At 39.1% G+C, this 12,567-nt stretch overlaps 1 protein-coding gene across 1 annotated transcript in view; it reads right to left on the reverse strand.

Annotated features, from left to right (window-relative positions):
• LOC138015375 (alpha-1,6-mannosyl-glycoprotein 4-beta-N-acetylglucosaminyltransferase-like) overlaps nt 1-5,805 on the reverse strand; it is a 15,560-nt gene extending 9,755 nt beyond the window's left edge. The window contains exons 1-2 of the mRNA XM_068862378.1: nt 5,601-5,805; nt 4,010-4,111 (exon numbers count right to left, since the gene is read on the reverse strand). Of these exons, the coding sequence (XP_068718479.1) occupies nt 4,010-4,111; nt 5,601-5,754 (256 nt within the window). The 5' untranslated portion in view covers nt 5,755-5,805. The remainder of the gene's footprint in view (nt 1-4,009; nt 4,112-5,600) is intronic.
• Nucleotides 5,806-12,567: the final 6,762 nt, after the last annotated feature.

The following is a 12,567-nucleotide window of genomic DNA, read 5'->3' on the forward strand; positions in this document are numbered from 1 at the left end:
AGAAGGATGAAGAGAAGACGGCAAAGTATGGTCCCCTACGGTGGGAGTTAAAACAAAGGTATCCTGACTACAAGAATGAACAGACTAATGCCATCATTGATGTGTTGAGAGGCTGGGGTGAGGAAGTCGAGAGAGACATCTTTGGTATCGTTGGGGATAAAGCATCAAAGTTTCTAAAGAAGATGCAGAGCAGCATCATTTCCAGCTCATTGAACATTGCCAGGACATTTAAAGTTCTGAAGTAATGAACTATGAATGAATTGAATGTAATTGTAGAAATATTATAGGATTTTTATTTGTTTATTATTATTATTATTATTATTATTATTATTATTATAATAATATCTTTTTTTAAGTTTTTTACTTTATTATATATATATATATATATATATATATATATATATATATATATAAAATTATATATTCTATTTCTTAAAGTGGATATAGTTTCTTTGTACCTCCTCCTCCTGTATTTATTGAGCGCTGAACCACTCCTTGTCCTAAGCGCTTTACAATATATAATAATAACATTATTTTAACACTATTTCATCCTAAACTACATGTACAACAATAAAAGACTAAATAATTCATTAAAAGGGGAGCTCAAATTACATTCCATAGTGTTGACAAAGATTATACGGAGAGAAAGGTAAAATGTGTATAAGTGGAAAAATGTGCTATATAAATACACTACAGGCTATACGCCTACCTAAAAAGGTGCGTTTTTAACGCCCTCTTAAAGCTACTGACATTACCTAAATTCCTTATTTCTAACGGCAAATCATTCCACAATGTCAGACCAGCCACGGAGAACACCGATAGCCATACGTGTTGGTGTTAGTTTTAGACACTGCTGAGTATTTCATGGAGGCAGCTCTCAATGACCGAAAATAGTTTTTGTAACTAAGCATATCCGTAATGTATGATGGCGCTAAGTTATTAAGTCTCTTACAAACTAATAGCAAAATCTTAAAAATAATTCTAAAATTAACAGGCAACCAGTGGCGCAATGTGATCATACTTCCTAGTCAGAAATACTGTCCGGGCAGCATTTTTTTTGCAACAATTGTAGCCTATGCAACTTGCAAGCAGTTAGCCCATAAAGTAAGGAATTACAGTGGTCCAACTTAGAACTCATACATAGCATACAGGTGGTACCAGAGACCACGGTGCTTGATAATCTTCGCAATGGGCGATGTGTACACCAGATAGAGTAAAGATCCCCAGTGCGGATCCTTGAGGCACACCACGGTCAAGGCTCCAAAGAGAGGGCAAAGGATTTGCATCCTTCAACATGAACATACTGCTTGCGCGACATGAGGTAAGACTGGAACCAAGTGAGAACATTACCTCTAAAACCATAGCTGGTTCAAAGTCTAGACAGCAAAGTTGAGTGGTGACCACAGTATTGAAGGCAGCCGAGAGATCCACCAGCAGAATCACTGACTGCCCATTATCAATAGCACATAAAACGTCATTTTGAACCTTGATCAAAATTGTTTCTGTAGAGTGGTACATTTTATAGGCAGACTGGAATGATTTGTCCATGTGGTGTGTCATGGTGTGCTTTGTTAGCTGGCCAGTGGCAGCCTTTTAAATAACTTTGGATACCACTGACAGATTTGATATTTGGCAGAAGCGGGGAGGAACTCAGCTGTTTTAAAGGAGTCAGGCACCACACCAGTTGAGGGCGACAGATTAACCATAGTGGTTACGATCGGAAGAAGAGTGTCAAAGCAGCCCAGCAAGATGGTGGCAGTTAGAGGGTCTAGATTGCAGGACTTGGACTTTGGTTTGTTAGCGAACTCTTTCACGCTGTCATGAGTAACCTTACTAAATTCACTAAACTCAACTAAACAAACGTCACCCAAAAATGAAGTACTGGTAAGACCAACAGTGGCCTGCTTTTCAGTCAAACTTCAGTGGATGTTTGCGATTTTCACGCTAAAAAAGTGAAGTGAAGTGAAGTGAAGTCTTCATTTATCGAGGGTAGCTCAAAATAGCATCTAAATGCTAATAAACTAGAGGCCCTCATTACAAGATCAAAATAGTTAATTAAAATAGTTAAAAATCAGAGCTTATGATAAATTTATCAAAATCTAATAAAACTATGAAACAATTATTAGCATGCAGCACAGTGACCCACAATATTTATATAGAGAAATGATTTAAAGATTGCTGGTCTTTAAAAATCCTATTCCAAAGAGAATTTTTAAAAGTCTTGAGAGTCTCTGCTTTCCTCATTTGAAGAGGTAGCTTATTCCATTCCCGACAAGCAGTCACAGTAAATGTTCTACCACCTTCTGTATTTCAATTAACTCGAGGGCAGGCTATATTAAATTTAGCATATCTAGTTTGCCGTGAATGAGTCTCACCGGTAAGTACTAATAAGTTAGTAAGATAACTAGGCACGCGACCTTGCAAACGCTTGTATATGATACAACACTTGGCCAATTTAGCATTCTCGAAGAAAGGTATCCATTTGAGTATGTTAAATAACTGAACAGAGGGTGCATAGTCAGCAAAGTTATTCGGCCAACACAACATTATCAGAAGCAGGCTGATAGTGTTGCACCATCTTCTTTTGAAGGAGTTTATTTGCTGTCCTAAAAAGGACCTTCTGATCATCAGAGTGTTCCTGAATGATTGAAGTATAGTAGGATGACTTAAGGAATCAATGAGGTTGTTGGCAACACTGCAGACCCGTGTTGAGCCATTTCCGTCTCAGGCGCCATCTCTTTCTCCTCTCGTCTGCCACTTCCAGTGTATACCAAGGTGCAGAGGGCTTGATTGTCACAGATTGTACCCAAGACGCCACCACATCACACAAAGCAAAGGCCTTCATCCTATAACAGCTGTATCACACCTCGACGGAAGAACGGACAGTCATACATTCAACTTTTCATGTAAGCTAATACGAGAAAGGTTCCACTGCTGGAACCTGCATTTTTTGTAGGAAGTTGCGTGGCCAGCGTACTGTGTTTGACACTGTGTTTTAGTAAAACAAGGAAAAATTTAGAGACAAGGAAGCGAAGCTCAACATAAAGGAAAGCAGCTGAGAGCACGAGAAGAGAGAGGCAAGAAAAAGCCTAGCCTTCTGCGCAGACGTTCTTAGGGCTTCGTTCCTTTCCCACAAACGTCTGCTGAAACAAAAAACCACTTCCGTTCAACTTCTTGAACGACAAGCTGCGGAACAAAGAGCAAGCACAAGTCTGAAAACAGGCTGAAAAATGATGAAAAAATGGCGAAAAGAGAATGGGAACTACACTAATAATTTATGGTATTGAGCAGGTTGGAGTGGTTGTACGGTAACCAGACTAAATAAAGTGGTTCAGCGTTGTCTGTACTCTTATCGACAACGATATTTGTTATCACAGTGCCAAAATGTTGTGGACTCACTCGGCGCACAACAAATTTTGACCTCTGTGATGACGAATATCGTTGTCGATAAGAGTACAGACAACACTGAACCACTTTCGATTTGTTTTTTACCACAATATTCAACGCTAAGGAAAGTTCTTATTTCAAAGCATGACCAAAATCATAACACAAAGAAGAGCAAGTGTTGTCTATAACTTTCTTGCAATATGATTGGTTTCTTTCCCAAAATGGGCGCTCCTGATTGGCTATTACATTGCGTGACAAATTGACGTGAGCATGACGCGTACAGCGTTGTCTAGACTCTTATCGACAACGGCAAATTAGCCCAATCAGATTGCGAGAATACAGGCAATTGTGGTAAAAAAATAAATAATAATTGACGAGCTCCGCTTTTAGGCTCGCTATTATCAATAAGTTATCACACGATTTGTCACGTAATTTGGTAGAAATAAGTAGGAGTGAACAATGATTTTTCAGGCTAACAAAACTGCATGACTCCCAGGGTGAGGGCAATTTGTTGTCTGAAAAAATGTACAAGTGCTTATTAAATGCATTAAAAATCATGTGATTACCTATGCTAAATCTGGAAAATCATGTGACTAGCTAGATTTTCTGACGACAAACTTACGCTTGGTGCTGCTTCCTGAAGTGGCTACCTCTTTGGTAGGCCTTAGAGGTGAATGCCTGGTCATCTCTGTTAATAACTGACTAGATAGGTTTGAACTTTCCTCTAGGAACAAAAAAAAAAAGACTCGACAAAGTGTTTATAAGGAAAAGCTGGAAAGGTAACCCTGCCTTCGGAAAAGATGACTTGCCCAGGGTTGCTTGGGTAGGCCATTTTCCAGGTTGAAAACATCATCTTCAACAACAAAATGCCTGGTTACAAGTACCGAAAATATTGCAAGAGTAACAAATATTACAAAACTGAGAGCATTTATTTAGCAAAAGTCTGCTAGCAAAAAACAGGCAAATTTAAAGTAACAAGGATCCCCCGCAATGGCAAAATACCAGAGCTAACAATAATCACAAATGTAGCAACGATTGCAAATAATTTTGCCAAAGAAAAAAATGCCAAACAAAGAAGCGTCAGTAAAAATTTTTCAGCAAAAGAAAAGAAAAGGCAAAAGTAACAAGAATTTTGACTGCAACGGCAAAAACTGAGCGCATTATCAAGAACAGTAATTAGCAAAGGGAAGAAACAGGAGCAATTCGCCAAGGGAAGAAAACTGTACCAACGAAATTGACAAGGGAAGAGAAACAGCCATTCATTAAAGCCGTGACGTCATAAAAAGCTGTAACCAAAAACTGGCTAACCAAAAATATCACAAGGATTTTGTCTGTAACTCCAAGACACCTGCCGACAAAGTTGCAAATATCGCAAAAATAGCAAATTTAGCAAAAGAAAAAAAATGCAAAGTAACAAAAAGCAACAAGGGCCCTCAAAATGCTGCAAATATAATATAGCAAATGTCACAAAGATGTTGTCTGCAGAGACAAGCGTTTGGCATGAAAACGACGTTGGAAACAGTGCAAAGACCAAGGAAACAAACAAAAATATGAGGCGACAAAGTTATGATGAAGGGATGTTAACGCATTTTTAAATTGTTGTATTATTGAAATGTATTTGCATTTCGAAAGAGATAGTAATGTTTTATGGTGGAAACTGAATCTGCGGCTGAATCGATTGTTAATCGCTGGTTTCATTTCATTTCGGTGTTTCGATGGTTCCGGTGGGTTCGTTTCGGTGTGTCAATGGCTCCGGAGATTTCGTTTCGGTGTTTTGGGTTTTAGTTCATAAAGCCCTTCTGTTTGCTTTAGTGTTCCAAAAGTCTTGCACTGCCAATCGAATAAGTGAAGCTGTCAAAAGGCAGCGGTGGCCGTATGTATTAAAATCGTCGACAAGCATAACTTTTTAGCGGCAATCTCTCAGTAGCCGTTGTAGCCTAAACGAAAAAATCTAACCAGGAAAACCTGGATCTTTCGGATTCCCAATCGAACGCAAAGATAACAGATTTTTCCGCGCATTGAGCCTTCTAATACGAATAAAATTTGTCTTTGAGAGTGCAGCAGAAAATCCAGCCTTTAACATTAAATATTCTATGAAATTCAACGCATTCATGAAATTTTTGGCGAATTGTCAATGCAAAAATTATTCGTATCTTTTAACTTATGAATGCATTAAATAAAATATTAGAGCTTCGTTACCATCACTTACGTACCACTCATTGGAGCTTTCACTGAGGTCTTGGCTATTATACAGTTGCGTCCATTGGAAAAGTATATCGGCAAAGAACACAACAAGATGACCGAAGCTATCATCAGTGCTTTAAATTGTGCATACTTGCGGAGACAGAAGTACCTAGAGAGTTTCATCCCGTAGCCACAATAACGCACGCAAAGCGCTAGCTAGTAACAATGGACTACGCATGTCCACTCTGCCGTCACAAGGGTCACGCACGGTGAGGAGGTCCTAGGCATGGCGGAACTAGCAACCGACTTTGACTTTGAAAAAAAGACCAATGATCATCGCACTTGACCAGACAGTTTTCTATCTCGCCTTAAGTGAATATATGCCCATAATATGGGTATACCATAACCATGTTGCTCTATTAAAATCACCATGTACTTTGAACAAGGAATAAAAGAAGCCTTTTTTTTTTAATTAGCCTCCTTGTCCGTGAAGGAAACCGGGTCTTTAGTTTGTAGAATGCCGTGGTTAATATTTAACAATTATTCGCCGAAGGCGAAGTGATTATCGGTGAATATTCACCGAGACGAAGTCGAGGTGAATATTCACCTATAATCACTGAGCCTGAGGCGAATAATTGTTTTAGTATAAATATACAGGTGATTATTTACAAAAAAAGAGAAAAAAAAAACATTTCAACGCGAAATCACCTTCAATTACAGTGGCAAAACGACTACTGGCAGCCATTTTGTCCGTCGAGGTGATTATCGGCTGATAATCCGAGATAGCGAGCCATTGAGAGCGCGTGATTTTGTATAATCACCTGTGTATTTATACTAAATGCCAATAATATGGGTATACGTTAACCATGTTGCTCTATTAACGTTTTTTATTAAAATCACCGTGTACTTTGGACAAGGAATAAAGAGCCTTTTCCCATGTCGTGTCTTTTTTTGGTATCCGGATGTTTCGCCCGAAAGCCTGTTCGCCCGGCGGAGATTCGCCCTGGACTATAGATGATTCGCCCGATGATATTTAATTGGTTTTACACTACGTTCAAATATGTGTTCCACCTGGCTTGACAATGAGTCTATATTTGTAACGATTGTTTGAAGTAGCACGGCACGCGTGGTTTTCAGAAGGCAGTGCGGCCAAGTATGTATGTATGTATTGCTGGCAAATTCTAATCATTTTATTTCGTAATGGCGATGGTGGAAACTGGGCGCAGGTGAATTTGCAATTTGAATTGCAATGGAAAACCTGAAAACGCGACCAAATTTGAATTACAATGGCAAAAAATTAACAAAAGGATATATGATACATTGTATGTAGCTCGCGCGGCTTTAAGTATAGGATGTGAAACAGTTTACAGGAAATTATGGATTGGTTGAGTCGCCTAAAATAATGTGAACAAACAGAATTTAAAAAAAAACAACTTGCAATCATGTTCACGAACGTGTGCGCACTTCTGACTTTTAAAATGTTAGGGATTACACTCGCGGCATTTTTTCACGGTGCTTTGAATTATGTAACAATGGAATCAGCATTCATTAAAAGATGTGATCTTTTTTTTTTTTTTTTTTTTTTTATCAGTCAGTTAACACAGAAATTATTAACAATATAAAAAAAATATTCTGTTCCAATTATAAAAAAACAGTTCAAGTTCATTGTTCATTTACACAAGCAAACAAAAACAAAAAAACAAAAATATATATCCACATGTTATTGTTATTATTAGTATTAATATAAATAACTTTATTTTTAATTCGATCTTTTTTATTACTTTATGGTTTCAATGATAACAATGGATGGTAAGCAACATTAGCATTCACCAATTAAATGGCTGGCATTTCAATCCTTCAGAGACGGCACTGTCGGTATAAAAAGACCAGCAATTAAGTATATCAAGTGAAGCTATGATCTTCGCAGTTATGAGAGCAATTTTTGCAATTGCGTAGAGAAGCCTGAAAAATTCAGGACTTCAACGGGGTTTGAACCCGTGACCTCGCGATTCCGGTGCGACGCTCTAACCAACTGAGCTATGAAGCCACTGACGTTGGGAGCTGGTCATTTGTGGGTTCCAATGGTCCCGTGAGGAATGATTTAATGATGAAATGGTATATGAAATGAATCATATATGAACTGCGGATATGAAATCAAGTGAATTCAGGACTGAATTTTTCAGGCTTCTTTACGCAATTGCAAAAATTGCGCTCATAACTGCGAAGATCATAGCTTCACTTGATTTCATATCCGCAGTTCATATATGATTCATTTCATATACCATTTCATCATTAAATCATTCCTCACGGGACCATTGGAACCCACAAATGACCAGCTCCCAACGTCAGTGGCTTCATAGCTCAGTTGGTTAGAGCGTCGCACCGGAATCGCGAGGTCACGGGTTCAAACCCCGTTGAAGTCCTGAATTTTTCAGGCTTCTCTACGCAATTGCAAAAATTGCTCTCATAACTGCGAAGATCATAGCTTCACTTGATTTCATATCCGCAGTTCATATATGATTCATTTCATATACCATTTCATCATTGATTCATTCCTCACGGGACCATTGGAACCCACAAATGACCAGCTCCCAACGTCAGTGGCTTCATAGCTCAGTTGGTTAGAGCGTCGCACCGGAATCGCGAGGTCACGGGTTCAAACCCCGTTGAAGTCCTGAATTTTTCAGGCTTCTCTACGCAATTGCAAAAATTGCTCTCATAACTGCGAAGATCATAGCTTCACTTGATTTCATATCCGCAGTTCATATATGATTCATTTCATATACCATTTCATCATTAATTAAGTATATCGCCACCCGCTATTAATTCGAGTCGTTTTTGTTGTAAGCAACGCCCTCTTTGCTTAAGCTTTTTATTTTACTTATGCGAATACACAATACATTCAAATGAGCGAATGGCTAGGATAATTTAAAACCTTGATCATTAATTCTCAAACTCATTAATAATTCATACGGCTATTAGTCAATCGGAGTGACCCATTTAGGCCAGGTGCATGTATCTTGATAGCCAATGAAACTACAGATCAAGAAACGCCCGAGTTAGTTCAAAAACTGATCAAGACACTGATCAAGGCACTTGAATTTAAATGAACCTTTATGGTAATAAACCTTCGGAAAAAAAAAACACATATAAAATAAACTACTCGCACACAATGCATTTTAAATTTCCCGAATAGTATTCGACATAAAACTTTCGCAATACCTCCTATTATTAGCGTCCAGTTTACCTCTTATTGTTAGCGTCCAGAGGATTAAAACGAATTCGGACACCCAATAATTCAGCGAAAGAGCATCCATTTCAGCAATGTCTGTTCTCAAGGCTTAATAGTCTTTGGAAAGTCCATCGCAATCTAAAACCGGCTCTTGCATCTCTTTTAACCTCAACCATTCGGCGAGTTCACAGCCCAATTCTTTTCATATTTAGTTGAAACTGGAAGGGCCTCGTTAACCGAATCATTTTTTTTGGAAGATGATTTTGGCAGGCGAAAACGACGTGATTCTGTCTCGCTCTCCATTACGCCCTACGATGTAAATTTCTTCGAAAGTTCTACATTCATTTCCTTTTCAAATTACTATCACTTACCTGTTAAAAGAAAAGATCCTCACATAACACTCATACGTAGTAAAAAAAGGTTGACAAGTCATGTCAAAAACTCGTGCTTCGTGATTCATCAAAGGTTTCAAACACCTCGAAACAATAAAAGTATTCCGCCTACCTCGTCGTGCTTTCATTTGCTTCTCGGTTTTTGTAATCCCTGATGAAACACTCGCACTCGTTTTTCACATATTACTTCAAACTAGCCAAAATGCTCCACGGGAGTGTATTAAGCGCTGGAATGTGACAACAAAGAGTAGAATTCACACGGTTTATGTATTCGCGACTATAAAGGTAAAGCGCCCCATCTTGTTGTTCTCTTTTGCCGTAAAATCCACGGCGCGCTGGTTCGAAGTGTTTCGTTTTTTTTCTGTCCTTCTATGGTTAAAGTTCCTCAAGCGCCAGGACCACCGGCTCCTCCGATTCAACAAATCCAACAAGCACCGCCTCAAGCGGCGAATTTAGAGGTAGATATGTTTTCTTTTTTTCAAACTGGAGTCAGTTTCATTACTTGGACCGTTATGCTTCTCTGGTCAAATGCTACTGAATTTTTCTGAGTTCTCCTGTTCGTCAGGTTATTTCGTATTTACCAATTCCTTGTTTACGTAACCTTATTTTGATTTGGGACGTCATCAATACTTGTTAGGTTCTCCTATTTCTTATGTTATATGTTTGGCGTTGGCGGCACTCGGGGTTCGGTGGAAACCCAAAGTAAAACAATTCCTCCTAATAAACACGAGGTTCAGTTACAGACAAACATACCGAATTGGCAGCTGAACCTACAACGTAGTTCAGTACTTGTGCCGACCCGGGAGGCCCAAATGCCCAACAGGCAAGAAAATTCAACAAACACGAGGTCGAGTTGTTGCCAAACACACGCAACTTGTAGTTGTCCCAAACGAAAATAAATTGAATGAACACCAGGAGGATTCAAGTTCAGTACAGTGAAATACACCGACGAGGAGCAATAGCCACGTAGTAGTCGCTCCCGGTCAGAAAAACTGAAATGTTGATGGCATTTAGATTTCTCAGGACGGGCACGAATACTGATCAGAATTAGGTTCGGGTGCCATTTTAAAGTGCTGCTATGACCAAAAGATCAATTCGTTTTCTTTTGATTTCAAAACTTTGTTAACTAAAGTGGCCCAAGTTTTAGCCTTGATTTCAAAAAGAAATCTATTTGTTACATAGACTCACTCAACAAAACGTGCACTGATTGGTTGATTCTTGGTCAAGTGCCCCCAATCAAATTCAACTGGAACCTGACCGAGATACAATTCCTCAGTTGTTGCCCGCGCCGGATGTTTGACTGCAATTCTAAGTATATAACAAAAGTACTTGTGTCTGGTACCTCGGGAAAGTAGTTAGTTTTAATCAGGATTCTCGGGAAAACAAATACCTTTCCCCCTCGGGACCATACATTTAAGTGCATATTCTTAATTTTCACTGGAGTTTTCCTATTCAATGGTCCGCCATCACTAGCTTTAGAATCTTAAAAGAGGGCTGGATCGAGGAGAAAATTACGTCAAAGAAAGCACAAGCCCAAACATAAGCATAAGAAAAATCGTGTGGGAACGGGCGTGAAATAAGCATAAACACAAGTATAAGTACAAACAAAAGAAGACGAAACTTTTTCCTTTTGTGCTTGAACTTATCTCGCGCTTGTACTTATTTCACAAGTGGGGAACCGGAGAGTGTTAAGCCTAAGCCCAAACACAACTATTCGCACGCCATCTTGAATCTTACTAGATCTTCTCCGACGTTACTACGATTGCGTATGCCAAATTTTCCTCCGCTTGTTCCACTGTGTGAGCGTCGCATTACGCCTCCTATACTTGTTCTTCTTTGCTCAATTGGAAATCGGGCTTCAGAATACAATGCATGTGGACGCGGCTGAATTCATATTCAGCACGGGAGTTTCAGGCTTTCAGATTTTGAAACTCGTGTTTTGCATGTATAATAAGCTGCATTTCCACGCTGAAATTTTAAGCTAGTGAGAAAATACATCACTTGTCACTTTTCCCTAGATCCAACCCTCTGACTTCCAATCGGCAAGTAATGGCGGAGCGTGAAATCAATAGACCTTATTCACGATGGCCACCATGTTGGATTTGCTATTATCATGCAAATTAGCTACATACTTCTGAGGGGGCAAACAACACAAGTTCGAGAGGTTATAACGAACATCTTAGCCACACAGATGATTTGTTTCACGTCATTGAATGTTTATCACCTAAGCAGTAAAATAGAATGATTACACAAGTTACTTCATTGTTTGTTTAGTGAAAAATGAGCAGATAACGAAGTAGAAAGTCAAAATGTCAAAGGCAATGAAAAGATATAATTATTATAAAAGGTTCTAAATTCTAAAATGTACTTTTAGCATTGTTATTTCAATATTTCGACGAGCCGATTTTCCGCAATTTGCCTTTTTTCCAATGTTTGCCCCTCAGCATAACACATGGCTAATTTGCATGACAATTTGAAAACCAGCATGGCGGCTATCGTGAATAAGGCCTATTGTCCGAAACGGAAAATACCATAATACTCTTTGTTTGTCCACCCAAATTTTTAATAAGCATTGTTTCCAGTTTCTCTTGGGACCATGATTTTCCGTCTCGGGCAATTCTTATACTCAAAAGAAACAGCCTTTGGATAAAAATCAATGCTCAGAATTTTGCCAATCAGGTGTTGAGCCAAACACACTTTCAAAATCTGAAGGAAAAAAGGAAATGATTTTTTGATCATAATAGCAAGCTTCGGATTTGGCAACCTCGTCTAAGGTTCTCTCTCCTACGTGGGGACGGGTAGGAGAGAACCCTGGGAACTAGGTTACGGATTCGGTTGCAATAATAGGCCATTTCCGAGTTCATGTCTGCCTCCTCTTCAAAGCGAGTCAAGTGCGAAGTCTTGTGAAAATTAGTTTTCATTCATATGGAAAGTAGAACTAATTACCATCACAAACTTCGCACTTAAACTCGCTTTGAAGAGGAGGCAGACATGAACTCGGAAATGGCCTATTTGTTTGCATTTGGGTCTCTCGGGTGGGGACTGGGTTCAGGTGGCCATTAAAGTGTGTTTTGCTGTATCTGAATCTCGGTTTCCGTTAAAGTTGCTTACCAATCGTTTGTCTGTCTGTTTGGCTTTGGAGTACCACATCACTAAACTTGGCGTTCAGTTCGAATCGTTTGTTCACCAGGGCCTTTCTGGCCGGGCATGAATTTTCCAAACTGCTGTAGGTTCAGGTGCCATTTAGGTTTGGCTGCAACTAAACTTTCCATTTGGTTGAAATTAACGGCATTTGCGTCTTTGGCTGGCCACAAAACCGACGTGATGCCTACCGGGGGTTTTTGGTTATGGCTAGATGTCGTTAACTCAGTT

The sequence above is a fragment of the Montipora capricornis genome, chromosome 9 (assembly GCF_036669925.1).
Source record: "Montipora capricornis isolate CH-2021 chromosome 9, ASM3666992v2, whole genome shotgun sequence".
In the NCBI taxonomy this organism is placed as follows: Eukaryota; Metazoa; Cnidaria; class Anthozoa; order Scleractinia; family Acroporidae; genus Montipora; species Montipora capricornis.